Raw genomic sequence first — 20,238 nt, 5'->3', positions numbered from 1 at the left:
GATCTCTACACTTAACAATTGAGTTATTCACTTATTAAGTTTATTTAAATGATCCGTAACAACAATTCTTTCATCTATCTTCAACTCATCTAACTACTTCAAATATAATTTATTGTTAAGTATTTCAACATATAAATTTTTCCATAAATTAGAATGAGATTTTTCATTCAAAACACTATTATTTATTTTATGAGTTAGACTTAAACGAATAGTGTTTACTGCTTTTGCTTCGATATCTTTTCAATTTTCATGTTTTCTAGTTTCTTTCCTTGTAATGCTTTAAGACGCTCCTATTGCACTAAAATATCTTTAACAGTACTTTACTAAATACAAATTATTCTTTCAATCAAAGTGCTCAGTATCAAATTTTATGTCAAACATCTTATCTTGAAAATAACTTTCCCATATTTTTCACACTATAGCTTTGAAACCATCGATTGGAAAATTAAACCATTTAAACTGTCACACTCTAAGGTCTAAAAATATTGTTTAACATACCCATTACTCAACTAATCACTTTCTACAATTAAATAACTAATTAAATAAATAATTGAGTCATTAATTCTCATTAAAATACTTAGCAAACTAATATTAAACTTTTAATAACTTCAATTCATTGCATTCTACCCTCCTTAAAATAAATTTCATCCTTGAAATTTGTAGATGATTTTACCCGAAGAAACAAGGAGCTCAAGATTTGAATTGTAGGTTATATTCCAACTCTTGGGTAGCCTCTTCCATCCTATGATACTGTCGTAATACTAACCAAAATAATAATTTTATTTCTCAACACTTGTTCCTTCCTATGAAGGATCCTCAATTGTTTTTTTTTCTTTAATTTTTCCTTTTTCATAAGAAACATTTTCCTAAAGTTGTACCCAACCGTGTAGGAACATTCTCCCCTATCCGATGTGGGACATCACAAACACCCCCCCCCCCATGCAGACACAATGTCCTCGTTGTGTCCCATGGGATTGCGGGGTCAAACAGACAAAGCCAAACAAACCCCCACACCAGGGTTGGGGATCGACTCTGATACCATTTGTAACGACCCACATCCAACTGTATAGATATTGTCCGCTTTGGGCCCAAAGGGGCCCTCACGGCTTTAAAACGTGTCTACTTGGTTAAGAGGAGCCTCTACATATATAGCACCAGGAACATTCTCCCCTATCCGATGTGGGACATCACAGGTTTGATTCATACTTTTTAAACATTGACACAAGAAAGGCATTGTAAATGTCCTCATTTATTATTTTGTCATTTATATTTCCATTTACAATGTAAATAATAAAATACTCTTTATTTGAATTCCATGAATAAATATTTTCAAATGAAAATTCCAAGTAAATCAAAATCTAACTTTTTAATTGTAGTTATGAAATAACAACTTTTATTCAAATTCTTATGAAAAATTTTGTCTAAGTAAAATTATTAAAAATAAAAATCCGAAAAAATTATTTTGAATATTACCATCATGAAAATAACAAACCCCTTCATTTTTTTTTTTCTCAAATTAAGAAACTTTTAAAATTGGTTTATTTTCATACTTAGTGAAATTTTAGTACAACTAAATCAATATACAAAACAAACTAAAAGTTTTTCAACTTGTTCAAAGGTAATCAAAAGAAAAAAAAAATCAACTACAAATATTGTAATTTATTTTTTAATTCACACTTCAATTTCTAGAATTGTGGGTCAATCCTTGCTAATATATTAAACCATAATTTAGACATTGAGGCTTAACACAAACACAACAAAATAATAAAATAAAATAGAGAAGACAAAAGATTTAAGTGATTCAACCAAATTGCCTACGTCCACAAGAGAGAAATCAAATTCACTAATAAACATAAAAAAATATATACTTAAACCCTCTCAACTTTTCTCTACCCAAAATCCAATACACCCTTTTATTGGATTGAAAAAAGGTAGCATGTTACTAGATTCTTTGTGTAAAAGAAACAAATGTCAATTTTTAACTTTTATGTTTTGGGATGTTTCAAGACATATCTTAAATTTAGATGTCCCAAAATCATTTTTCAAGTTGAAAATAGTACCTCAAAGACCAAACATCTTCCATCTAATGACTCTCCCTTTGGATCACAAAGAAAAGCGTGGACTTCTCTTTTACCTTAAGAGGATGGTGGTTCAAGTTTTCTTTCTAGAGAATGAAAGATGAAAATTTGTCTTACCCTTAACCTTAACAAGGTCTATATAGACCACTAATGAGCTTAAGTGATTAGGGTCATCATATGGGTTTAAGTTACTTAATTCAACCTATCGAGTCCTATTTAATTAATTAATCCATTTGATGTACATTAATTAATTAAATAGTCTAAGTAGAAACCATAAGTCACTTAATTATAAACATTTATGCAATATTGCTCTTATGTATAAGCAACCTTGTGCTTATTTATAAGCACCCTTATACTTTATGTATAAAAGCATCTTCCATCTAATAACTCTCCGTTAGGATCCTAGCACAGAGATAAGTGTAAACGTCTCTCTTACCTTAAGAGGATATTAGTTAGGGTTTCTCTTTAGAGAAAGGAAAATTAAAAGTTGTTTGACCTAAACCCTAATAGAGTTTATGTTAACCATTAGGGGGCTTAAGTGATTAGAGTCCATCATATAGGCTTAAGTCACTTAATTTAACCTATTAAGTCTTATTTAATTAATTAGCCCATTAGACAAACTCTAATTAACTAAATAATCTAAGCAAAAACCATAAATCACTTAATTATGAGAATTTATGCAACTTTGTGCTTATGCATGTGCACCTTTATGCTTATGCTTAAACACCTTTATACAGGATATAATTAATTAAAAAAAAGTTTCTAAAATCATATGCCACTAAAGAATGTGAGCCCAAGTAGGAACATTGAAACCTATAAGAAACTATTGGTTCATTTCAAATCAAATTTTAAAATTGATTCAACATTTCACTAAGGAGAATCAAGTACGCTCCACTATCTCATGAAATTTAATTGAAATAATTTTAAATTTGTAATCTACTATTCATTGCATGTAAATTTCTTATAAACTAATGTTCATAATCTAGTAAGGTAATAAGTATCAACCTTTTGATTGTGTTGGTTCCTGAAAAATTGAGAGAAATGTAAGGGAAAGAAAATAGAGAAGAAAAGTAAATCAAAAGAAAAAATGAAAGAAAATAAAAAATAGATTCAAAATCAATAAATTATTTTTATATACTTCTTGAAATTCATTTCACTTATTTTCTTTCATTATATATTGATCAAATAAATTTAAAATGTTTAAATTTGTAACTAATTTTAATTATTATTATTTTTTTTCATATTTTTCATTGTGAAATCAAACATGAAAAAAATAATTTTTCTTACCATTTTTATTCTTTCCTTAATACTTTCTGGAAACCAAAAATAGTCTTCAAAATTACCTCTTTAATCCTTGAATTTAGATCCACTTTTATCACAATCAAATTGATATACTTTTATGTATAAATGACATAATATCAAACATTATAAAAAGAATTACTACAACCATAAATTTCAGGATTATAAATACTTAAGCTTATGTTTGGTTTCCAAAAAATTTAAAGGAAAATGTAAATGGAAGAAAATAGAAAGAAAAAATAGATAATTATTTTTATATACTACTTCAATTTTTTTTCCACTTATTTAACTCTTTGTATAAAGATTAAATGATTTTAAAATATCAAAATTTTTTTAATAATTTTAATTATATTTAACTTTCTTCTCTGTATTTTGCATGATAAAGTCAAACATGAGAGAATTAATTTTCTTAATTATTTTTTTCTTTTCCTAATACTTTTTGGAACCGAGAACAAAACCTTAAAATTATTTAAAAGAATATATTGTCTCAATTATTCAAAATTCCATGATGCATCTATTAAAAATATTATATTTTGGATTTCATAAACGAATTATCATGGTCTATCTATTGAAAATATGTTATTTGGAAAGTCATAAAAATAAAATATTTTTCATTATGTAATTTTTTAATAATAAAACTATTTTTCTAATAATAATTTTTTAAAAATAACAATAATAAAAATCAACGGTGGATGCAATGGCAGTAACAATATCCTTTACCAATCAGGGACAAGGGAGTCAACATTCCACCAGCCAGGACCGCTCCCAAAAGGAAGAAACTGGGAAAAGGCTTACCGACAGGGGAAAACAGAAGTTCGTTGCATTACAGCAATGGCAGCATCCATTTCCCATTTCGCACCCTTCTCTTCTTCTCGAGGCTTCTCTCATTCTTCTTCTTCTTCTTCTCCTCTTTTGCTTTCTTATCTTCTTACTCGTTCAGTACAGTTTCACAGCAATCACATCCCCAGAAGCTTCGGCATCGGCCATGCCGGCAATAGAAGATACGGGCCTGTGCTGGTTCGGGCTATGGCTTCCTCGTTTGGGTCTCGCTTGGAAGAGTCCGTGAAGAAGACAGTGGAGGAGAACCCAGTTGTTGTCTACTCCAAAACCTGGTGTTCGTGAGTTCAACTTTATCTACTTCTCTGTATTTTTGGTTTCTTTTCTTCTTTTACGCCGTTTGGTTGCTGGGAAAATTGAGGACAAGGAAGGAAAATGGGGTTGGGGGTGGTGTTGCTGAATGATTGGAAATCAAAAGTTCAAGATTGAGTTTCGATTTTCCTCCTCCTTTCGCAGCGATCAAACGAAGGGTTGATTTTTCTTCTTCTTTACTTTCACACCACTATGATGTATTTGTGGCGGATTTTGCTTTTAATTTTGTTTGAATTTGAGAATTTGAAATGGGGTATTTGAATTAATCTTACGAAGGTATTCTTCTGAGGTCAAATCTTTGTTCAAGCGACTTGGTGTAGAACCTTTTGTGATTGAATTGGACGAGATGGGTGAGTATTCTTCTTTCTCTATACTTCACTTGTTATATGTGTTATTTGAATTATATGAATTTGTGATTGATTTTTGATTGGAAGCTATGAATTTCGCTTAGTTTGTTTATTATGTTAATGCAAGGTATTGCTCTAATAGTGTTGAACCTTTATTGGACTCAATTGTGATTAGTAAAATCACTTTGTATGAAGGTAATCAATCTAGGAGCTTATATCTTTCCAGCTACGGAGATTTAGTGTCCAAGGTCCCATGAAGTTGGCATTCTTGGGTTGTTTAGTGGTGTAGTAAAAAATCTTGACCATCAATCAGTCAGTGAAGAGAGGTAGAATCATCCCAAATTGGCACTGCATGTTCAAGATGGACATGGATACAGCCATCACTTGATGCCTCACTGGTTGGTCTCCCAAGATCTTTAGTCATTGTTCATGTGGTGTAATAAACACTTTAGAAAGCACAGGATGGATGATACCCAGCTGGCATAGGGAGGTTAAGGGAGAGGGTTTGAAGATTGGTGCTTTTGAGTTTAGCTTGGGGTTTGTGGAAGGATTGGAAATGGAGGATGTTCGGAAGTGTGTAAATGATGGACTAAAAGCTCAAGGAAATTGAGAAGTAGATTTTAGATAGATTTGTTTCTTGTTGTTTCATTGATTTTTCCCCCCTTGTTCTTCTTGTGTGCATGTTTTATGCTTAATATCTACTCTGGTTGTGGCCCCCTTTTGCAACTTTCTATCCATCTTATAGACATGTACACACACACACATACATATGTATATAATATTCTTGTAAGAAAATTGGTGGGTTTAACTTTGTATGAGTTTTTATGGAAGGGCCTACATGGTGTTATAGAGAACTTTGTAGCTTAATTGAACCTGCTAGCTACAATAGTGTGTGTGCCTTGGAAGTGTTTGCAAGCCTGCCTTTGATGAATGAGGCTTTATTAAGAAAATTTCTTGAGAATTGGTAGGAGTTGATGGTTACCTATCAATGGAGCAAGTTGAAATCATAGGATTATATTTGCTGCTAAGATACTTCTCTTAGAATGGATTTTTGGTTAACTTTTATTGATCAATGATGATGGTAGGTCTTTGTTAAGGAGGTTAGCTATGGAGATAATGTGTTTTCAAGGTTTAAGGAAAGAAGGGAACAAAATGTGAGAAGAGAGAGGATGAGGTGAATTGGTAGCAAGCTCAGGGGGGTAGGAGTTCTCAAGAGTGCTTGGTGAGAACTCGAAGTGAGCTTAAGGGATTCTTGGGTCCCTTGTATGAGCTTAAGAGTGCAACCATTTGTTGGAACCAATTGGAGGCTTACAACTCATGATGGAGGAAGTGCTCATCAATCCAAGCTTGTATTAGGGGCAACCAAAACTGATAGGAGGCTTCTTAGGTCTGCTAAAGCTTGGGACTTAGTCCTAGTAGTGGACCAACCCTTTGATGGTGGGGGGGTGAAGGGGCTTGTAATTGACACAACCTTTGGGAGAGTTAATCTTGCAAAATTGAAGGAAGATGTCTTTTTAATCATGCATAAAATAAAACCCCTTATGAGAGGCAAGTTGCTGCTAAGTGTCACCCCTCTCAAAATGTACCCCATTTAGGAAAGTGGCTATGGAGGTTCCTCAAAGAGAGTTATGCGTTATGATGACACAAGGTCATTGTAGGTATTTATAGGGTACACTCTAATTGATGGGATGCCAGTTTTTGGGAAGATCTGCAAACTTTGGCATATGTTGTTCAAACTTGTGTGTGTTGTTCAAACTTGCTGGGAGTCTGGTATTAAGTTTCTTTCTTCCATAAAAGTAGAGGAGGCGTTGATTATATCCTTTAAGGGTTTAGGAGGATTTCCTCAAGGTAGGACTCTTGGGCATATTTCTAGCCTCTCTTTGATTTAGATTGTTTGGTAAGAAAGGAATGTGATAATTTTTTAGGTTAGGTGGTGGACCTTCATAGAAGTTTGGGACTTGTTTTAGTTCTCTTCTTCCTTTTGGACTTCTACTAGTGAAGCCTTTCTAGGCATCCTTTTGAGCCTCATTTCTTTAGATGAGAACCTTTTGTGTAGGACCACAAGGTTGATTAAGGAGACACTTGTTTAATGATTATTGACTTAAATGAGTTTCACTAAACTGAACTTTGATTGGTATTCTTTGAGTAACCTAAAGCATTTTCAAGATCAATATGAATCATTTCTTTTATCTTTTCCCCTTCTCCTTAGAGATATATATACATGATTTCTTATAATTTGGGGCTTCATGGGCTTGGACCCCTCACCCTGCTTGGTGTCATGCATGCTATGTTGGTAGTGTCTGTTCTGTCAATGCTGGAAACTTAATGTCATCAGCAATTCCCTGGCTGAATTGCCTCTTTTCTTATAAAACACTAGAGTCAATTTTTTCCCCTTCTTCTTCTTATAAAACAGTAGAGGCAAGTTTAAATGATTTTCTATTGCAATGTCATCTCTCGGGAATTCATCGAAACTTAATGTCATCACCAACTTAATGTCTTCTTCTTCTTAACTGATTTTCTATTACAGTGTCATCTCTTGGGAATTCATTGAAACTTAATGTCATCACCAACTTGCCACGTGAATTGCTTCTTTTCTTAAATCACAGGAGAAACAGAATTTTTATTTTTTCCTTTTTTTTTCTTTGGAGATGATTTCTGTTGCAATGTATTTTCTGATGAAAACTTCCAATTTAGTTCTTGGAAAAATATTTGTTCTTTCACATTTGTTATTTTCTAGATTCTGTTTGTAAAATAAGCATTATATTATAGATTTGTAATTAATATATACTCTTCCTCCAGAGAATTGAAAACATCATGAAATCAATCCTGACCATTAGTTGGCCCTTTGCATTATATAATACTTTAAATTGATCAGATCTTGTGTATGTTCAAGAATTTCTCCTCTCTTTCAGGTCCCCAAGGGCCACAGCTGCAGAAGGTGCTGGAAAGGCTTACTGGACAACATACTGTTCCAAATGTTTTTATTGGTAAGAAGTGCTTATATTTATTGTGATATAGTTTCGATATACTTGACTTGGAAGATGCCTTGTAGTTTATCTAGGCCTCATTTAATTCCTTCGCTGAAGGTGATCTACAAGTTATCATTCTTTTAATAGAAGTAAAAAATATGTATGACATGTATAAAATATGTATGAAAGGGCTCCCAAAAAGGAAAATAAAAATAGGTAAAAAAATGCATAAAGTTGTGCAAAAGCATGCTTCAACCTTGATTATATTCTGTTTTCTAACTGTTTTGGCACAAATGCTTAAATCATGAATAGTACAAAACCTTCAAGAGTCAGCCTCCTTTTGTTGCCTGAGACTTGATGTATGAGCCTTCATGAAAGATCATGTCTTTAGTATTGTCAAATGTGAACTCCATAGCATATATTATTTTCATGACTGAGTATAATACTCATACTCTTGTTATTTATTTCCCCAACCCTCTTTTATGCTAGTGCAATGTGCCTGGATATTATTGCTTATTTCTTATCCACTTTGCTTAAGTCATGGTTGAAATGGTTTTTTAAAAATAAATAAATAAATAATAAAAAAATTGGATTGTTGAGTGTGCAATATATGAAAATTATGTCAGGGGGCATAATGGGGAGTGTGCAATTTACAGGTGAGGAGAAGAAAAGAAATAGAGAAGGTGCTGAGCGAGAAAGGGCATGCCACTCCCCACTAAGCCTATGTGGTTCACTAGTGTAAAGGATAATCTCCTTCCTCCCCCCTCACCATGCCCTCTCAAAAATTTCTTCTGCTTAGCCTCTGGAAGGTGATTGATAGACTCTTCATTTTACCTCATACAACCAGTTAAATGAGACTTCCTTACTTTCTCTTCATAAGATGATCAATGAACTAAAGCCACTACCCATAGGCAGTAGAGAAATAGCTGACTGTCTCTTCCTCCATTGTCTCACTGCACTAGCATTGGCAAAGATTGTTCCATCTGATGAATATCTCCTCAGTTTCACCTAGAGACATTGCAAACTTCATGGTGGATTTTGGGAGAATGTTTAGTGGTTGAGTGCTGTGGTAGGGTGCAACTCATGTCATTTGCATATTATTTCCTTAGGTGATGTGGACAGAGAGAGTGAAAAGTAATAGAGAATCATAGAAATCCTGTGGGATTCTACTTGCTATCGTATTTTACTATGGGTATCTGTTACTGAGGAGTTTCAGGGAATTTCCATCAGCTTGATTCTGTTAAATTAGAGAGGGGTGTGCAATGACTTGACAAAGATAGCTACACCTAGAGTTGAGCAACTCCACACCTTTAGTATGCATTGAAATTCATTTTGATACCCAAACTGTGCCTATTCTTTGCATGGCACACCATCTTCCACGTGGGCAAATGCAAAACCTTTTCCTCCTTCTATAGCGACCCATAAAAAATCCTTTTGCAGCTTCCCAACCGGGCCAACCCTGTTTCTCATTGAATATGGAATGGTGAATGTGAACAAAGTGCTTTTTGGAAGCATTAACCTCTCACTTTTTTGAAAGGTATCATGGGTGTTTGTTTTGTTTTGTTTTTGGGGCCTATCTCCTTAAAAAGATTTCTGAAACAGGGTCCCAAACAACCTCAGATTTGAAGGAGGCACCCAAGGGTAATCAAATAAGAGGATGGCAAGGATCTAACCTTGCATCATAGTATTGCTGCCAACCTCAGAACACCCTGTACCTGAGACACAGGAAGAAATTTGCTCTTATCCAAGTGTACTTGAACACTTGACACCACCTCAGACTAGAACAGAAGAGCCTAGGATATTTCAAGTTGTCAAAATGTGCCTTGCAGAAGAAAATTGTATCATGTAAAGCGGGTAAAAGATGGTCTTTCCCTCTTGTTTTTCACCCCCATCAAGAAGCCCTTCATGGAGCCACCATTAACAGTTCTAGTACACGCTTGCTAAGATCCTTCCATTGGTATAATGAAAAGGAACAGAGAAGGCAATCCCCTTGGTGCAATCCTTTAGAGCTCTCTAAGAAAACAAACAAGGTGCTTTTGACTAGAAGTAAAAGTCTGACCATGAAAAATTCTGCTCTTAATCCAATTCACCCATATCTCCCAAAACTGCAATCCAGCCAGCATATACGCAAGAAAATCTCAGTCAATGTGATTCAAAGCCTTTTTAATGTTGAATTTGAAAACCTTTGCTATTGTACTCTTCAATCTCCTGTCTTACATTTGTTGGTAACTGCAGTTGTCCACGATTTGATGACCCTCCAAAAGATTGTTTTGAGCTGCAAAAACATCTATGCTAACGATTGCCTGAGGTACCACCCTAATGACTTCACAGCAATTTATAAATAAACTATAAGGCTAATGGATGTGAAATCCCTTAGTTCCTTTTTAAACCATTTTCTTGAAACCAGAAAAATGATTATGGTATCTAGGCCATTCAACTTTCTTGTCTTGTTCCTCCTACAGTCTCTCAGTTATGCTGCCAAAATACCATTGTCAAACCATCTAGGCCAGGCCTTTTTTCTCCCTAAACCTTTGAGAATCATTTCCATCTCGTCATATTCAGCTACTTTTGGTTGTCTGAACCAATATTTGTTGAAGAAAATCCTGTCATCTCTGTCTTCAGTGTCCATGATCCGACTACAAGCTCTTAAAGAATCAAGACACTCAATATTTATTGCCTTCCTCTTTGGTTTTTCTACCCCCATCAGCAGCTTCCCAATATGGTTGGCTTGGCCCTCTGGTTTCTGTCCTGTAGAACTTTGTGTTCCATCTCTTTCTATTGTCTTTCCTTCTCTTTATGAGATATGCTTTCCTGCATCGAAGGGTGAGTCATTCTCCTTGAGCATTTTAACTGCATAGTTTAGAGCTTTTTTCAGAGCCAAGCACTAGGGAGATCTATGCAGTGATCGGGTCAGGTCTGATATTCATACACATGCCCTTGCACCACTCAGCTTTCACTTGTGAGCGGTATCCATAGACCATTTGGCACTTGGCAGCAGTATCCATGGGGCATTTGATACCTGACTGTTGGTCTATATCATGTATCTGTAACAGTAGCTTCACTTTTTTAAAAACAGTGGATTTGGTTCCAGAAATTGGCAATTCATTTGATAGGTTTTTTTTTTGCTTCTATATTTCAACTGTCTTGGTTTAAATAAACTAAAAATAACAGTGCTGGCTTTGTACATCTTTCAACTCTGCTAACCTTTATGTTCCTCCTTTTCCTTAATCCTCTTCCCTGCATATTCAGCTGTAAGCCTCTTCTCTCCCTTGCATCCCCAAAACTGATTTCTTCTAGTGCCCTTGCTTTTATTAATGAAAATGCTTCCAAAATTTCTTAACTTCACTTTGGGTTTTATTTTAGATCTTTCATCTTCTTTTCCAATTTGAAGCTCATAATACTAGAAAATCATGGATATTCCACTACAACTTGGTCCTGTGTCCCCCTATGCACCAGCATCCTCCTAAGATCCCCTAATGCTCTCAGTTCCTCCCAAAGCTTGTTTCTCTCCCTCTCATGCACTTGCCTGTAAACCCCAGAAAATAACCATTTGAAATAATCCTTCGTGTTTCTAAATTGATGAGACCCAAAAAAGCCCAAACTTAGCAACCTGCTTTAAGACCACCTTTGAACTTATTTAGGGTCCATTTTCTCAGAGGTGGCAACCAATCAAGTAAATGTGATGTCAGAAAGTAAAATTTTGGTATATATATAGTGAACAAGTATTGAATATAGTAATGTAGAGAAATATATATATATATATATATATAATCTCTTCTTGAACTGATGTAGAGAAATGGTTAGGAACAAGTATTGAATTATAGTGAACCAAGTTGCTACTGGTTTCTACATGATAGAGGTGAACAAACGGTTCAACTGGCTTCATGTTATAGAAAAGAAAAATGATATGAGTAGTGCATGATGAACAAGAAACTAAAGGAAATTTGGATCTGTATCAGGTAAACAATATTTGAGCCATAGCTTCCAATTATAAAAATATATCTGGAATTTTAATTGTAGAGTACTTGGAATAACTTCATCTTAAAGGTTTATTGTTCCTCAATAAGAGGAACACTAAAATAACTCGCAATTTAGGATTTTATGAGAGACTGCCTTTCTAAAAATAAAGATTTTATGAAAAACCAGCTGTTCTACAATCTACAGTCTGATTCTCATTGGAATTTTGTTTCTGTCTTCAAAAAAAAATACCTAATGGTTAAATTCACAAATAAAAACAAGATAAACAATGCCATTTTTACAGTAATTTATATATAAATATCATTCCAGGGATTCCACATGCATTATCTATACTGCTCCATTCTGCATAAACAGTACTGGAGATTTTTATTTGAAAATCATGCAGTTATTTTAATGCTGTGTTTAAGATTTGCATGCTAATGTATGTACTTTGATGATTCTAGGTCTTGAAGTATGTTAAGGTTTGCACACTAGTTGACAGTTCAGAAATAAAAAATGATTATGAGACGAATTCATCAACAGTGTGAAAATAGTGATCGATAAGATTGCACATTTATGTATAGGAATAGGTTATTTTTGAAGACCATCCTTTTCATTTGATGTGAAAATGGCCAGAGCCTGTATTCGGAAAAAGTCTCTCACATTTCATTATGCTGTGAACTATGTATTTTAATTATTTGTGTAAAGATATTTTATATTTTAATTATGTGGACGTTGACTGATGATAATTACCCAAATTTTATTCCCTTCTGTGATCAGGGGGCAAACACATTGGCGGTTGTACAGGTGCGTTGTCTATGTGTTTTTTCCTTCTTAATAATAAATGCCCATTTATAAGATTTCTATTTCAAAGGCCTCACTTATCTTAATACTTTTCCATTAAGTTGTTTTTCCTTTTCCCTCTTTTGCTGTCACATATAAGTCAATATTCCTTGAGATAATCAAAACAAGAAGATGCATTTTTGCCTTCTTAAATCCTTGCTATTATTCCTCTTAATTTCTTGGTTACACTTCGTTTAAATTTTGTTGTATGCCTTTTCTTCACAATCTTTTATTAGATTTTCCTTACTATATTACCCCTGCCGAAATTACTCCCAGACAGAAGTACTCATAAATCCTGGACTTGTACCATGGTTGTATGATATTATGAGTTTTTGAATGAACTTGAACTCTCTGCCTTTTTTTCAGCTAGGGTTTACAACACCTTAAATCCTTACATTTTGCTCAATTCACCTTGCATGGGGGCCTAGAAACTCATCACTTGTATAAAATAACAACTGTCAATAAGAACATCAAAATTGGAAGGTAAAAAGTAACTGGAACTCTTTATGCTTAATGCTGTGCAGATACTGTGAAGCTATACCGGAAAGGAGAACTTGAACCTTTGCTATCAGAAGCCAGCACCAGAAAGACAGAGAGCTAGCCTCTCTAGCAAATTATACTGGAGGATCTATCCCCCATTGCAGACCTTGGATTTCATGACAAGATGTGCTCTATTTCTGCATCTTCAAAATAGCACAATTCATTTTATTTGACGGATCTTTCTGTATTTCTCCAATCAAATTGTACATTAAACTCATGAAACTGTTAATTTTACTCGTTGAATGTGTTGGATTTGCTCCTTATGCTTCTCATGCCTTCATTCTTTATCCCTTTTCTGGTTGCTGTGATCTTGGATTCCTTCTCCACTCTTTCATATCATGTGCATTGTGCTTGGAAATAGTGGCCTTTGTTTTTAAACAGGAACATGATGAAGCTTACTCAGATATATCTATATTTACATATGGAAAATTTTATTTTGAACAAAGCATATGCTCAGTTGCATTACAGAAACCCAGTTACTACTAGTTCTTATGATGCTGCCTCATAAGATGCTGCCTCACCGATAAATGTTGACCTCCTATATCGGAAATAGGCCAACATTCCCTTACGATCAGGAAGGGTCTCCTTAATCACTGGGACTTCCTTAAAATCTTCAATCCATCTCTGTAATCTAGGGAAGCCATCAGCTTCCAGCAGCTTCACCCCAGCTACTTCTCCCAGGACTTCGAGCCAGCAAGCTATCCATCCAAAAGCCAAGTCCGTCAGTCCAATCTCATTGCCTCCAAAAAACTTCCGGTCTCCAAGGCCATGCTCTTCTAAGATCCTCAGCAGTTCTTTAGCTTCTTTTGTTGCTTTCTCTTGTTCTTCTCCAACAGTCCCAAAGAATGCCCAAAAAGCTGGTAGCTACATCACTCAAAAGATCTTGTCAGAGGAGAAAAAGGGTTTTGATTTCTTTTACTTTTTCTTTCTTACATTAGTGTGAAGAAAGAAAATAAAAGAAAAGATTTCCCATGTGTGTTTTCTCCACGTTTATACAGACAACATAGAATAAACATAAAGATTATTAGTAAGGTTACCTTGTCCTCTCCAAACCTCAACCAGAACCTGGCCACAGCCTTCTCATACGGATCATGTGGAAGCAAGGGGTTCTGTGGCCATGTCTCTTCAATATACTCAAGAATAACAATGGATTCTGCAAGGGGTTTTCCACCATGAATAAGGACTGGGACCTTCTGATGAACCGGGTTAGACTGTAGAAGAAGATGACTCTTGTTAAAGATGTTCTCTTCAACATAATCATATTTCACACCCTTGAGTTTCAAAGCCCATATAACTCTGTGAGTAAATGGACTTGGAAATGCCCCTAGTAGCTTTACTTCTTCCATCTTTGTGTAGTGTTCTTCTTCCTCTCCAACTGGAAAGTTTTATATACTCACATTGCTGAAATGGGGTTGCCTTGTTCTTTGTTGGGTCCTAGGATTGTAATTTGGAACCTGTTTATGGCCAGAGGAAGATTCATTTTGATCTTATCTATAATTTCCATTCATTGTTTTTAACCTTTTTAAGTGCTATCTGACAGGTTTTGTGGACTAAGAATTCTTCAAATATGAAGTCGGTGTGCAGTACGAGCACTCAGAAAGTGGAGCTGGAGAATGGATGAATCTGATATACCATGAAGAATTGCTCAAATCATGATAGTAGGAGCACTCAGAAAGTGGAGCTGGAGAATGGATGAATCTGATATACCATGAAGAATTTCTCAAATCATAATTCAAGAAGTTGGGAACCAGTATGCCCTTCTGCCTTCAAATTCAAGCCACATTTGTTAAATGATGTAAAAGTTGAATGGAATTCACAACTTTTAAATGGGGTTCTATTGTTTTAACCGAATCCGGAACTTTTAAAGACAAGATTTTCCCATGTGTGTTTTCCCTAACTACAGCACAGAAGAAAACACAAAGATTAGTAAGCTACCATTACCTTGTCCTCTGTGAACTTCAACCAGAACCAATCTGCAGCCCTACAATCATGCGGAAGCAAGCAGTTTTATTGCCTTGTCTCTCTGATATTCTCAAGAATAACAATGTCCTCTAAATTGGTTTTGCAATATCCTGCATCGGATTTGGTACAACGTTTCTGACAATATATATGTATAGACTCTTTTTAACCATGTAAACATGTTTGATCGAAAACCAACAATATCCCAAGATCTTTTTCTTACATGAATGTATATGAGACTACAGTGAAGTACATTATGTGAAATGAAGAGCCTTCATCCACATACAATCTCAGAATTATTCGTTTGAACAAAAAGAATAAATAAAAAAAAAACTAACTTAAAAGAAACAAAGCAACCATGTCATTGAAATGCAGAAACAAAAATCAGTACAAATGATTATGATGTTGCCGATCCAATAAACATCTCCCGTCTCTGTTTGAAGTAGGCTAGCATTTCATTATGGTCAGGAAGGTTCTCTTTGATCACAGGAACTGCCTTAAAGTTCTCAATCCATGCCTGCAAGCGAGGGAACCTATCATCCTCCATCAGCTTTACACCAACTGCTTCTTCCATGGTTCTCAGCCATCCAGCTATCCATCCAAAGGCTATGTCTGCCAATCCAATCTCCTCCCCACCAAAAAACTTCTTCTCCCCGAGGCCTTGCTCCTCTATGATTCTCAGCAGTTCTTTGGCTTCTTTTACTGCCCTCTCTTGTTCTTCTCCAACAGTTTGGAAGAAAGCGAAAAATGTTGGGCTCTGCATCATCCAACACATTAGACCAAGTGAGGGAAAGGCACTCTGATTCAAATTTCTTATCTGAATTTAGACTAGCTAGTAAGTTATACTTACAGTGTGTTCCTCAAACTTAGTCCAGAACCGGGCCACAGCCCTCTCATAGGGATCCTTTGGAAGCAAGGGATTCTGTGGCCAGGTTTCTTCAACATACTCAAGAATAACAATGGACTCTGCAATTGGTTTTCCACCATGAACAAGCACCGGGATCTTCTTGTAGATTGGATTATACCGTAGAAGCAAATCGCTCTTGTTGAAAAGATTCTCTTCTACATACTCATATTTCACACCCTTGAGTTTCAGAGCCCATAAAACTCTGTAACTAAATGAACTGGGCCAAGCTCCCAACAGCTTAACATCCTCCATAGTTGTTGACAGTACTATTTCTTCTTGCTAACCAGGTACTTACTTTCACATACAGATATATGAGCAAATGGGGGTTATCTTGCTTGGGCTCCAAGCTTTCAGACTGGAAGATTAGGACAGATTTAATTTTTTATAGGCTACTCTTGACCAACTTCAGCCATCACCAAGACACTGTTTTGTTTTTTAAATACTGCATGGAGTTTGACTGGACACCTAGAAATGTATGTAATAATGGGGCATAAGCCTTTAGTTCTGAAGATTAGGAGAAAGTCAGAAAAGTAGCATCATATAAAATGGTTAAAAGGGCTGCTAGAATGAAGCCATTTCAGCATCACAAACTGATGAATTTGGCAATGGTAAGGACAGACAGATCATGGTCATAAAACACAAGAAAAAGCAGGTTTGTTCAAATTGAATTCCAGTACTGGTCTCTGGTTTTCCCTGTGTTGTCATGTACCTTTGGATTAGAAGTAGGTGACTAATATCAACATTTTGTGATTTATTAACCGGCTATTGACTTGCACTAAAACCCGAGGTCTAGGCAGCAGATGAAGGAACTAAAACCTCCAGCAGAGATAATATTGAATCATCAAATCATGAGAATACATGAAGAAAAGCGAGAACATGTTACTGCATCATACACATTAATCAACACATTGTTGGCAAGCTGAAACACAAGGGAATGAAGCAAGTAAACCATAATATAGAATAAGAGCCATGTTCATATTCTTAGCAGCAAATCGACATAATAGTAATGGGAGTCTTTGGAATATCAGGATTATCCATGAGATAATGAAGTTAATCATTCCATGAAATGAAGAGAAGATCTAGAGCTTCATTTGCTAACAACAGTACCAGCTAAAGCTTAAGGAGACAGAGCAGACATGCCATTGAAATGCAGATAGCTCAATGCTAGTTTCTAAGGTGTTACTGATCCAATAAACATCTCCCTTTTTTTCTTGTAATAGACCAACATCTCGTCGCGATCGGGGAGTTGCTCTTTGATCCCAGGGACTTCCTTAAACCTCTGAACCCAAGCATGCAAGCGCGGGAAGGTTTCAGCTTCCAGCAGTTTTAGGCCAGATACTTCTTCAATGACATCAAGCCAGCCAGCTATCCACCCAAGGACTATGTCCGTCAGTCCAATTTTGTCCCCTCCAAAAAACTTCTTCTCCCCAAGCGCTTGCTCTTCTACGATTGTCAGCTGTTCTTTGGCTTCTTTTGCTGCCTTCTCTTGTTCTTCTCCCACAGTTACAAAGATTGCCATAAAAATTGGGCCCTGCAGAATCCATACCATGTGATTGTTTGTCATAGAAATCAATGGATAGGAAGCTAGAAAATATGCTTGTTAGTCAGTATTTCTCCTTCAAACAAACCACATAAAGAAAGAAAACACTACTAAAACTAACACAAACTGAAAAACATGGAGATATATAGTCACCTTGTCCTCCCCAAACTTTGCCCAGAACCGAGCCATGGCCTTGTCATAAGGGTCCTGTGGGAGCAAAGGATTCTGAGGCCAAGTCTCCTCCATGTACTCAAGTATAACGAGGGACTCAGAGATGGGTTTTCCACCATGAACAAGCACTGGGATCTTCTTGTAAACAGGATTATACTGCAACAGCAAGTCACTCTTGTTGGAAAGATCCTCTTCCACATACTCATATTTGATATCCTTGAGGCTGAGAGCCCACAGCACTCTGTAACTATACGGACTAGGCCAAGCTCCAAGCAGCTTCACCTCTTCTTCCATCGTTGATGAAGTTATGTGCTTCCTTCTCTTCTGCTGATGGGGTTTGATAACTTTTAACTTCGATCGCACTTCCCGAGCGAAAATATCGCGATAAAATGACGATAAAGTACTAGATATCGGAGTAATTCATATATCGTGTCGAGGTCCGCCAAACTAATCCATGGTTATGGTAGCATTTTCCACAGGAGAGACGAACTTTACAGGAATGTTTGACCACAAGTCAAAACTATACAACTCATCTCCTTCACGGAACTAGCGATGGCTATCCTACCAGGATGATCTCGTCTAAATTAAAGTCCACCTCTTGCTTGGTCTAGTCTATAGAAAAGATAGACTAACTAAGTAAATCCGGGTTAGACTGAAGGAATTACCGGGACGAAGCCAATCACCTGAAATTATTTGCAGCTGAGAGGGGTCGTACCCCAATCAAAAGACACAACCACTAGGGCTAACCTTGCCTATAGCAATACAACCTAAACATAAAATTAAAATAATATTTTAATGAACAAATTAATTATAATTAAATAAAAATTAATTACCAAAATATAAAAATTATCATGATAATTTTCTTCATAATGTTTTTAATATCATTAATATATTAATTAAATATTAAAAATTATACATATATTAAATAAATTATAATTTTAATATTAAATATATTTTGAAATGAGATAAAATATAACCAAATATCATAATATTATTATCGAATAATATTTTATATAATTTAATAATAAATATATATTTATGAAATTTATATTTTTTTTAACAAAGTATACAATGTTATTATGAAATATGATAAATTATATTATACATATACCAATTTTTTGAACAAAATAACTTTAAAATATTTATTATACTTCTAATTTCATTTTTAAAAGTTTATATATATATATATTTCTATAAGTTTTGATCAATTTTAGGTTTATTGATATTTTGTATCAAAATATCTTTCGATATATCCATAAAATTAAAGTATCGATATATCTATAATTACTAATATTTTTATCTTTGACCATACAAACTGTTGAATAAGAATAAAAATGAAAGTAATCGATTATAAAAATATAGATAAATAAGATTAAGGTATAAATAGTGAGATCCAAAAAAAATGAATATATGACATCATCTCATTAGTGGTATCTTTTTCATAACTAAAAGAAAATATACACTTTAATATTATAATTAAACCCATAAAAACTTTTTTTCACTACTAAGATGATACATTTAATTTACATAATAAATAGGCTAAGTTGGATTATCGTGAATTAGATTATATATGAATTGACATGGATTAGTTATTGCCACGATTCCAATCCCTCATACCCGTTAAGACGATTTTAACCTGTAAAACTCTGACACAATTATAACATGATTAACTTACTTAAAAATTTAAATTTATAAGTATATTATTTTAAAATTCTTTTTAATTGTTTTATCTTTCAAGTTAATTTTTAAAATTTTTTAACTAATATAATTATTTAATTTAATTTAATAGTTATAATATAAAATTAAATTAAACTTTAATTTATACTTATTTATTTAATGTTTTAATTATAAAATATTTATATTTTATAATAAAATATATAAAATTTTATTAGGTTAGTTATTTAATTTTTTAAATTATATGATATTTATAATTTAAAAAATATTTTTAATTTTTAATACTAAATGGTTAATTTAACCCAATTAATTAAACATGTAGATAAATGAAACAATCAAACACAAATGCGAAGTATTTATTAAACATGTTATATCTGTTGATATGATTATAACATAAACATGATATTTTAAGATTAGCTTAGACCCGTTAAAATTCATATTAAGAGAAAAAAATTATTTGTTCAAAATAATAAGTCAAATTTAAGTCCTAACCTAAGTAATAATTTTCAAATAACATATTTTGTGATACAAAAAATGTAGTAAAATGTAAAATTTTAATATCAAACAAAATCAAACTAATTGAATTGAATTTGAGTTGGAAATTTTAAGATAGAGAAACCCAAACCCGGTGAATTGGTCCGGGTCATAACGTGGGCCTTAATTACGTTTAGTTTTGAATAGCAGGCCTGAGCCCAGACCAGAAAATGGAGGCGCCACCGTGGCATCATGAGGATCATCCATGATCCAACAAACCAACCCCGTACGCAACGTGCGCATGTTAGCGATCTGCAACGCCAACAGTGTG

General features: G+C 34.4%; 4 protein-coding genes across 4 annotated transcripts; 1 reads left to right on the top strand and 3 right to left on the bottom strand.

Moving 5' to 3' along the window:
• The first annotated feature begins 4,121 nt into the window (after nucleotides 1-4,121).
• LOC117918538 (monothiol glutaredoxin-S10-like) lies at nucleotides 4,122-13,449 on the top strand. The gene is made up of 5 exons (XM_034835264.1): nucleotides 4,122-4,495; nucleotides 4,803-4,876; nucleotides 7,786-7,860; nucleotides 12,580-12,606; nucleotides 13,167-13,449. The coding sequence occupies exons 1-5, from the start codon at nucleotides 4,209-4,211 to the stop codon at nucleotides 13,241-13,243; spliced, it is 540 nt and encodes a 179-aa protein (XP_034691155.1). The 5' UTR covers nucleotides 4,122-4,208; the 3' UTR covers nucleotides 13,244-13,449.
• Nucleotides 13,423-14,879, bottom strand: LOC117918535 (probable glutathione S-transferase). Its single transcript, XM_034835260.1, has 2 exons — nucleotides 14,220-14,879; nucleotides 13,423-14,046 (listed from the first exon to the last, which is right to left on the bottom strand). The coding sequence occupies exons 1-2, from the start codon at nucleotides 14,526-14,528 to the stop codon at nucleotides 13,672-13,674; spliced, it is 684 nt and encodes a 227-aa protein (XP_034691151.1). The 5' UTR covers nucleotides 14,529-14,879; the 3' UTR covers nucleotides 13,423-13,671.
• Nucleotides 14,880-15,342: 463 nt separating this feature from the next.
• Nucleotides 15,343-16,770, bottom strand: LOC117918537 (probable glutathione S-transferase). The gene is made up of 2 exons (XM_034835262.1): nucleotides 15,992-16,770; nucleotides 15,343-15,898 (listed from the first exon to the last, which is right to left on the bottom strand). The coding sequence occupies exons 1-2, from the start codon at nucleotides 16,298-16,300 to the stop codon at nucleotides 15,539-15,541; spliced, it is 669 nt and encodes a 222-aa protein (XP_034691153.1). The 5' UTR covers nucleotides 16,301-16,770; the 3' UTR covers nucleotides 15,343-15,538.
• A 234-nt stretch (nucleotides 16,771-17,004) lies between these two features.
• LOC117918536 (probable glutathione S-transferase) lies at nucleotides 17,005-18,229 on the bottom strand. Its single transcript, XM_034835261.1, has 2 exons — nucleotides 17,742-18,229; nucleotides 17,005-17,579 (listed from the first exon to the last, which is right to left on the bottom strand). Exons 1-2 carry the CDS (start codon nucleotides 18,051-18,053, stop codon nucleotides 17,220-17,222), a joined length of 672 nt encoding a protein of 223 aa, XP_034691152.1. The 5' UTR covers nucleotides 18,054-18,229; the 3' UTR covers nucleotides 17,005-17,219.
• Between the last annotated feature and the right edge of the window lie 2,009 nt (nucleotides 18,230-20,238).

Source organism: Vitis riparia, chromosome 7 (assembly GCF_004353265.1).
Source record: "Vitis riparia cultivar Riparia Gloire de Montpellier isolate 1030 chromosome 7, EGFV_Vit.rip_1.0, whole genome shotgun sequence".
NCBI lineage: Eukaryota > Viridiplantae > Streptophyta > Magnoliopsida > Vitales > Vitaceae > Vitis > Vitis riparia.
The sequence above is the reverse complement of the archived record's forward strand: the minus strand, read 5'-3'. Positions and strand labels throughout refer to the sequence as shown.

Bases quoted from the DNA above. Each gene is read 5' to 3' on its own strand.
- LOC117918537 (XM_034835262.1), bottom strand. From the start codon at position 16,300: ATGGAGGATGTTAAGCTGTTGGGAGCTTGGCCCAGTTCATTTAGTTAC. The intron at 15,899-15,991 runs GTAAGTATAACT...TGGATGATGCAG, and splicing joins CTAAGTTTGAGGAACACACT to AGCCCAACATTTTTCGCTTT.
- LOC117918535 (XM_034835260.1), bottom strand. From the start codon at position 14,528: ATGGAAGAAGTAAAGCTACTAGGGGCATTTCCAAGTCCATTTACTCAC. The intron at 14,047-14,219 runs GTAACCTTACTA...TGAGTGATGTAG, and splicing joins TGAGGTTTGGAGAGGACAAG to CTACCAGCTTTTTGGGCATT.
- LOC117918536 (XM_034835261.1), bottom strand. From the start codon at position 18,053: ATGGAAGAAGAGGTGAAGCTGCTTGGAGCTTGGCCTAGTCCGTATAGT. The intron at 17,580-17,741 runs GTGACTATATAT...TGGATTCTGCAG, and splicing joins CAAAGTTTGGGGAGGACAAG to GGCCCAATTTTTATGGCAAT.
- LOC117918538 (XM_034835264.1), top strand. From the start codon at position 4,209: ATGGCAGCATCCATTTCCCATTTCGCACCCTTCTCTTCTTCTCGAGGC. The intron at 4,877-7,785 runs GTGAGTATTCTT...CCTCTCTTTCAG, and splicing joins GATTGAATTGGACGAGATGG to GTCCCCAAGGGCCACAGCTG. The intron at 7,861-12,579 runs GTAAGAAGTGCT...TTCTGTGATCAG, and splicing joins TGTTCCAAATGTTTTTATTG to GGGGCAAACACATTGGCGGT.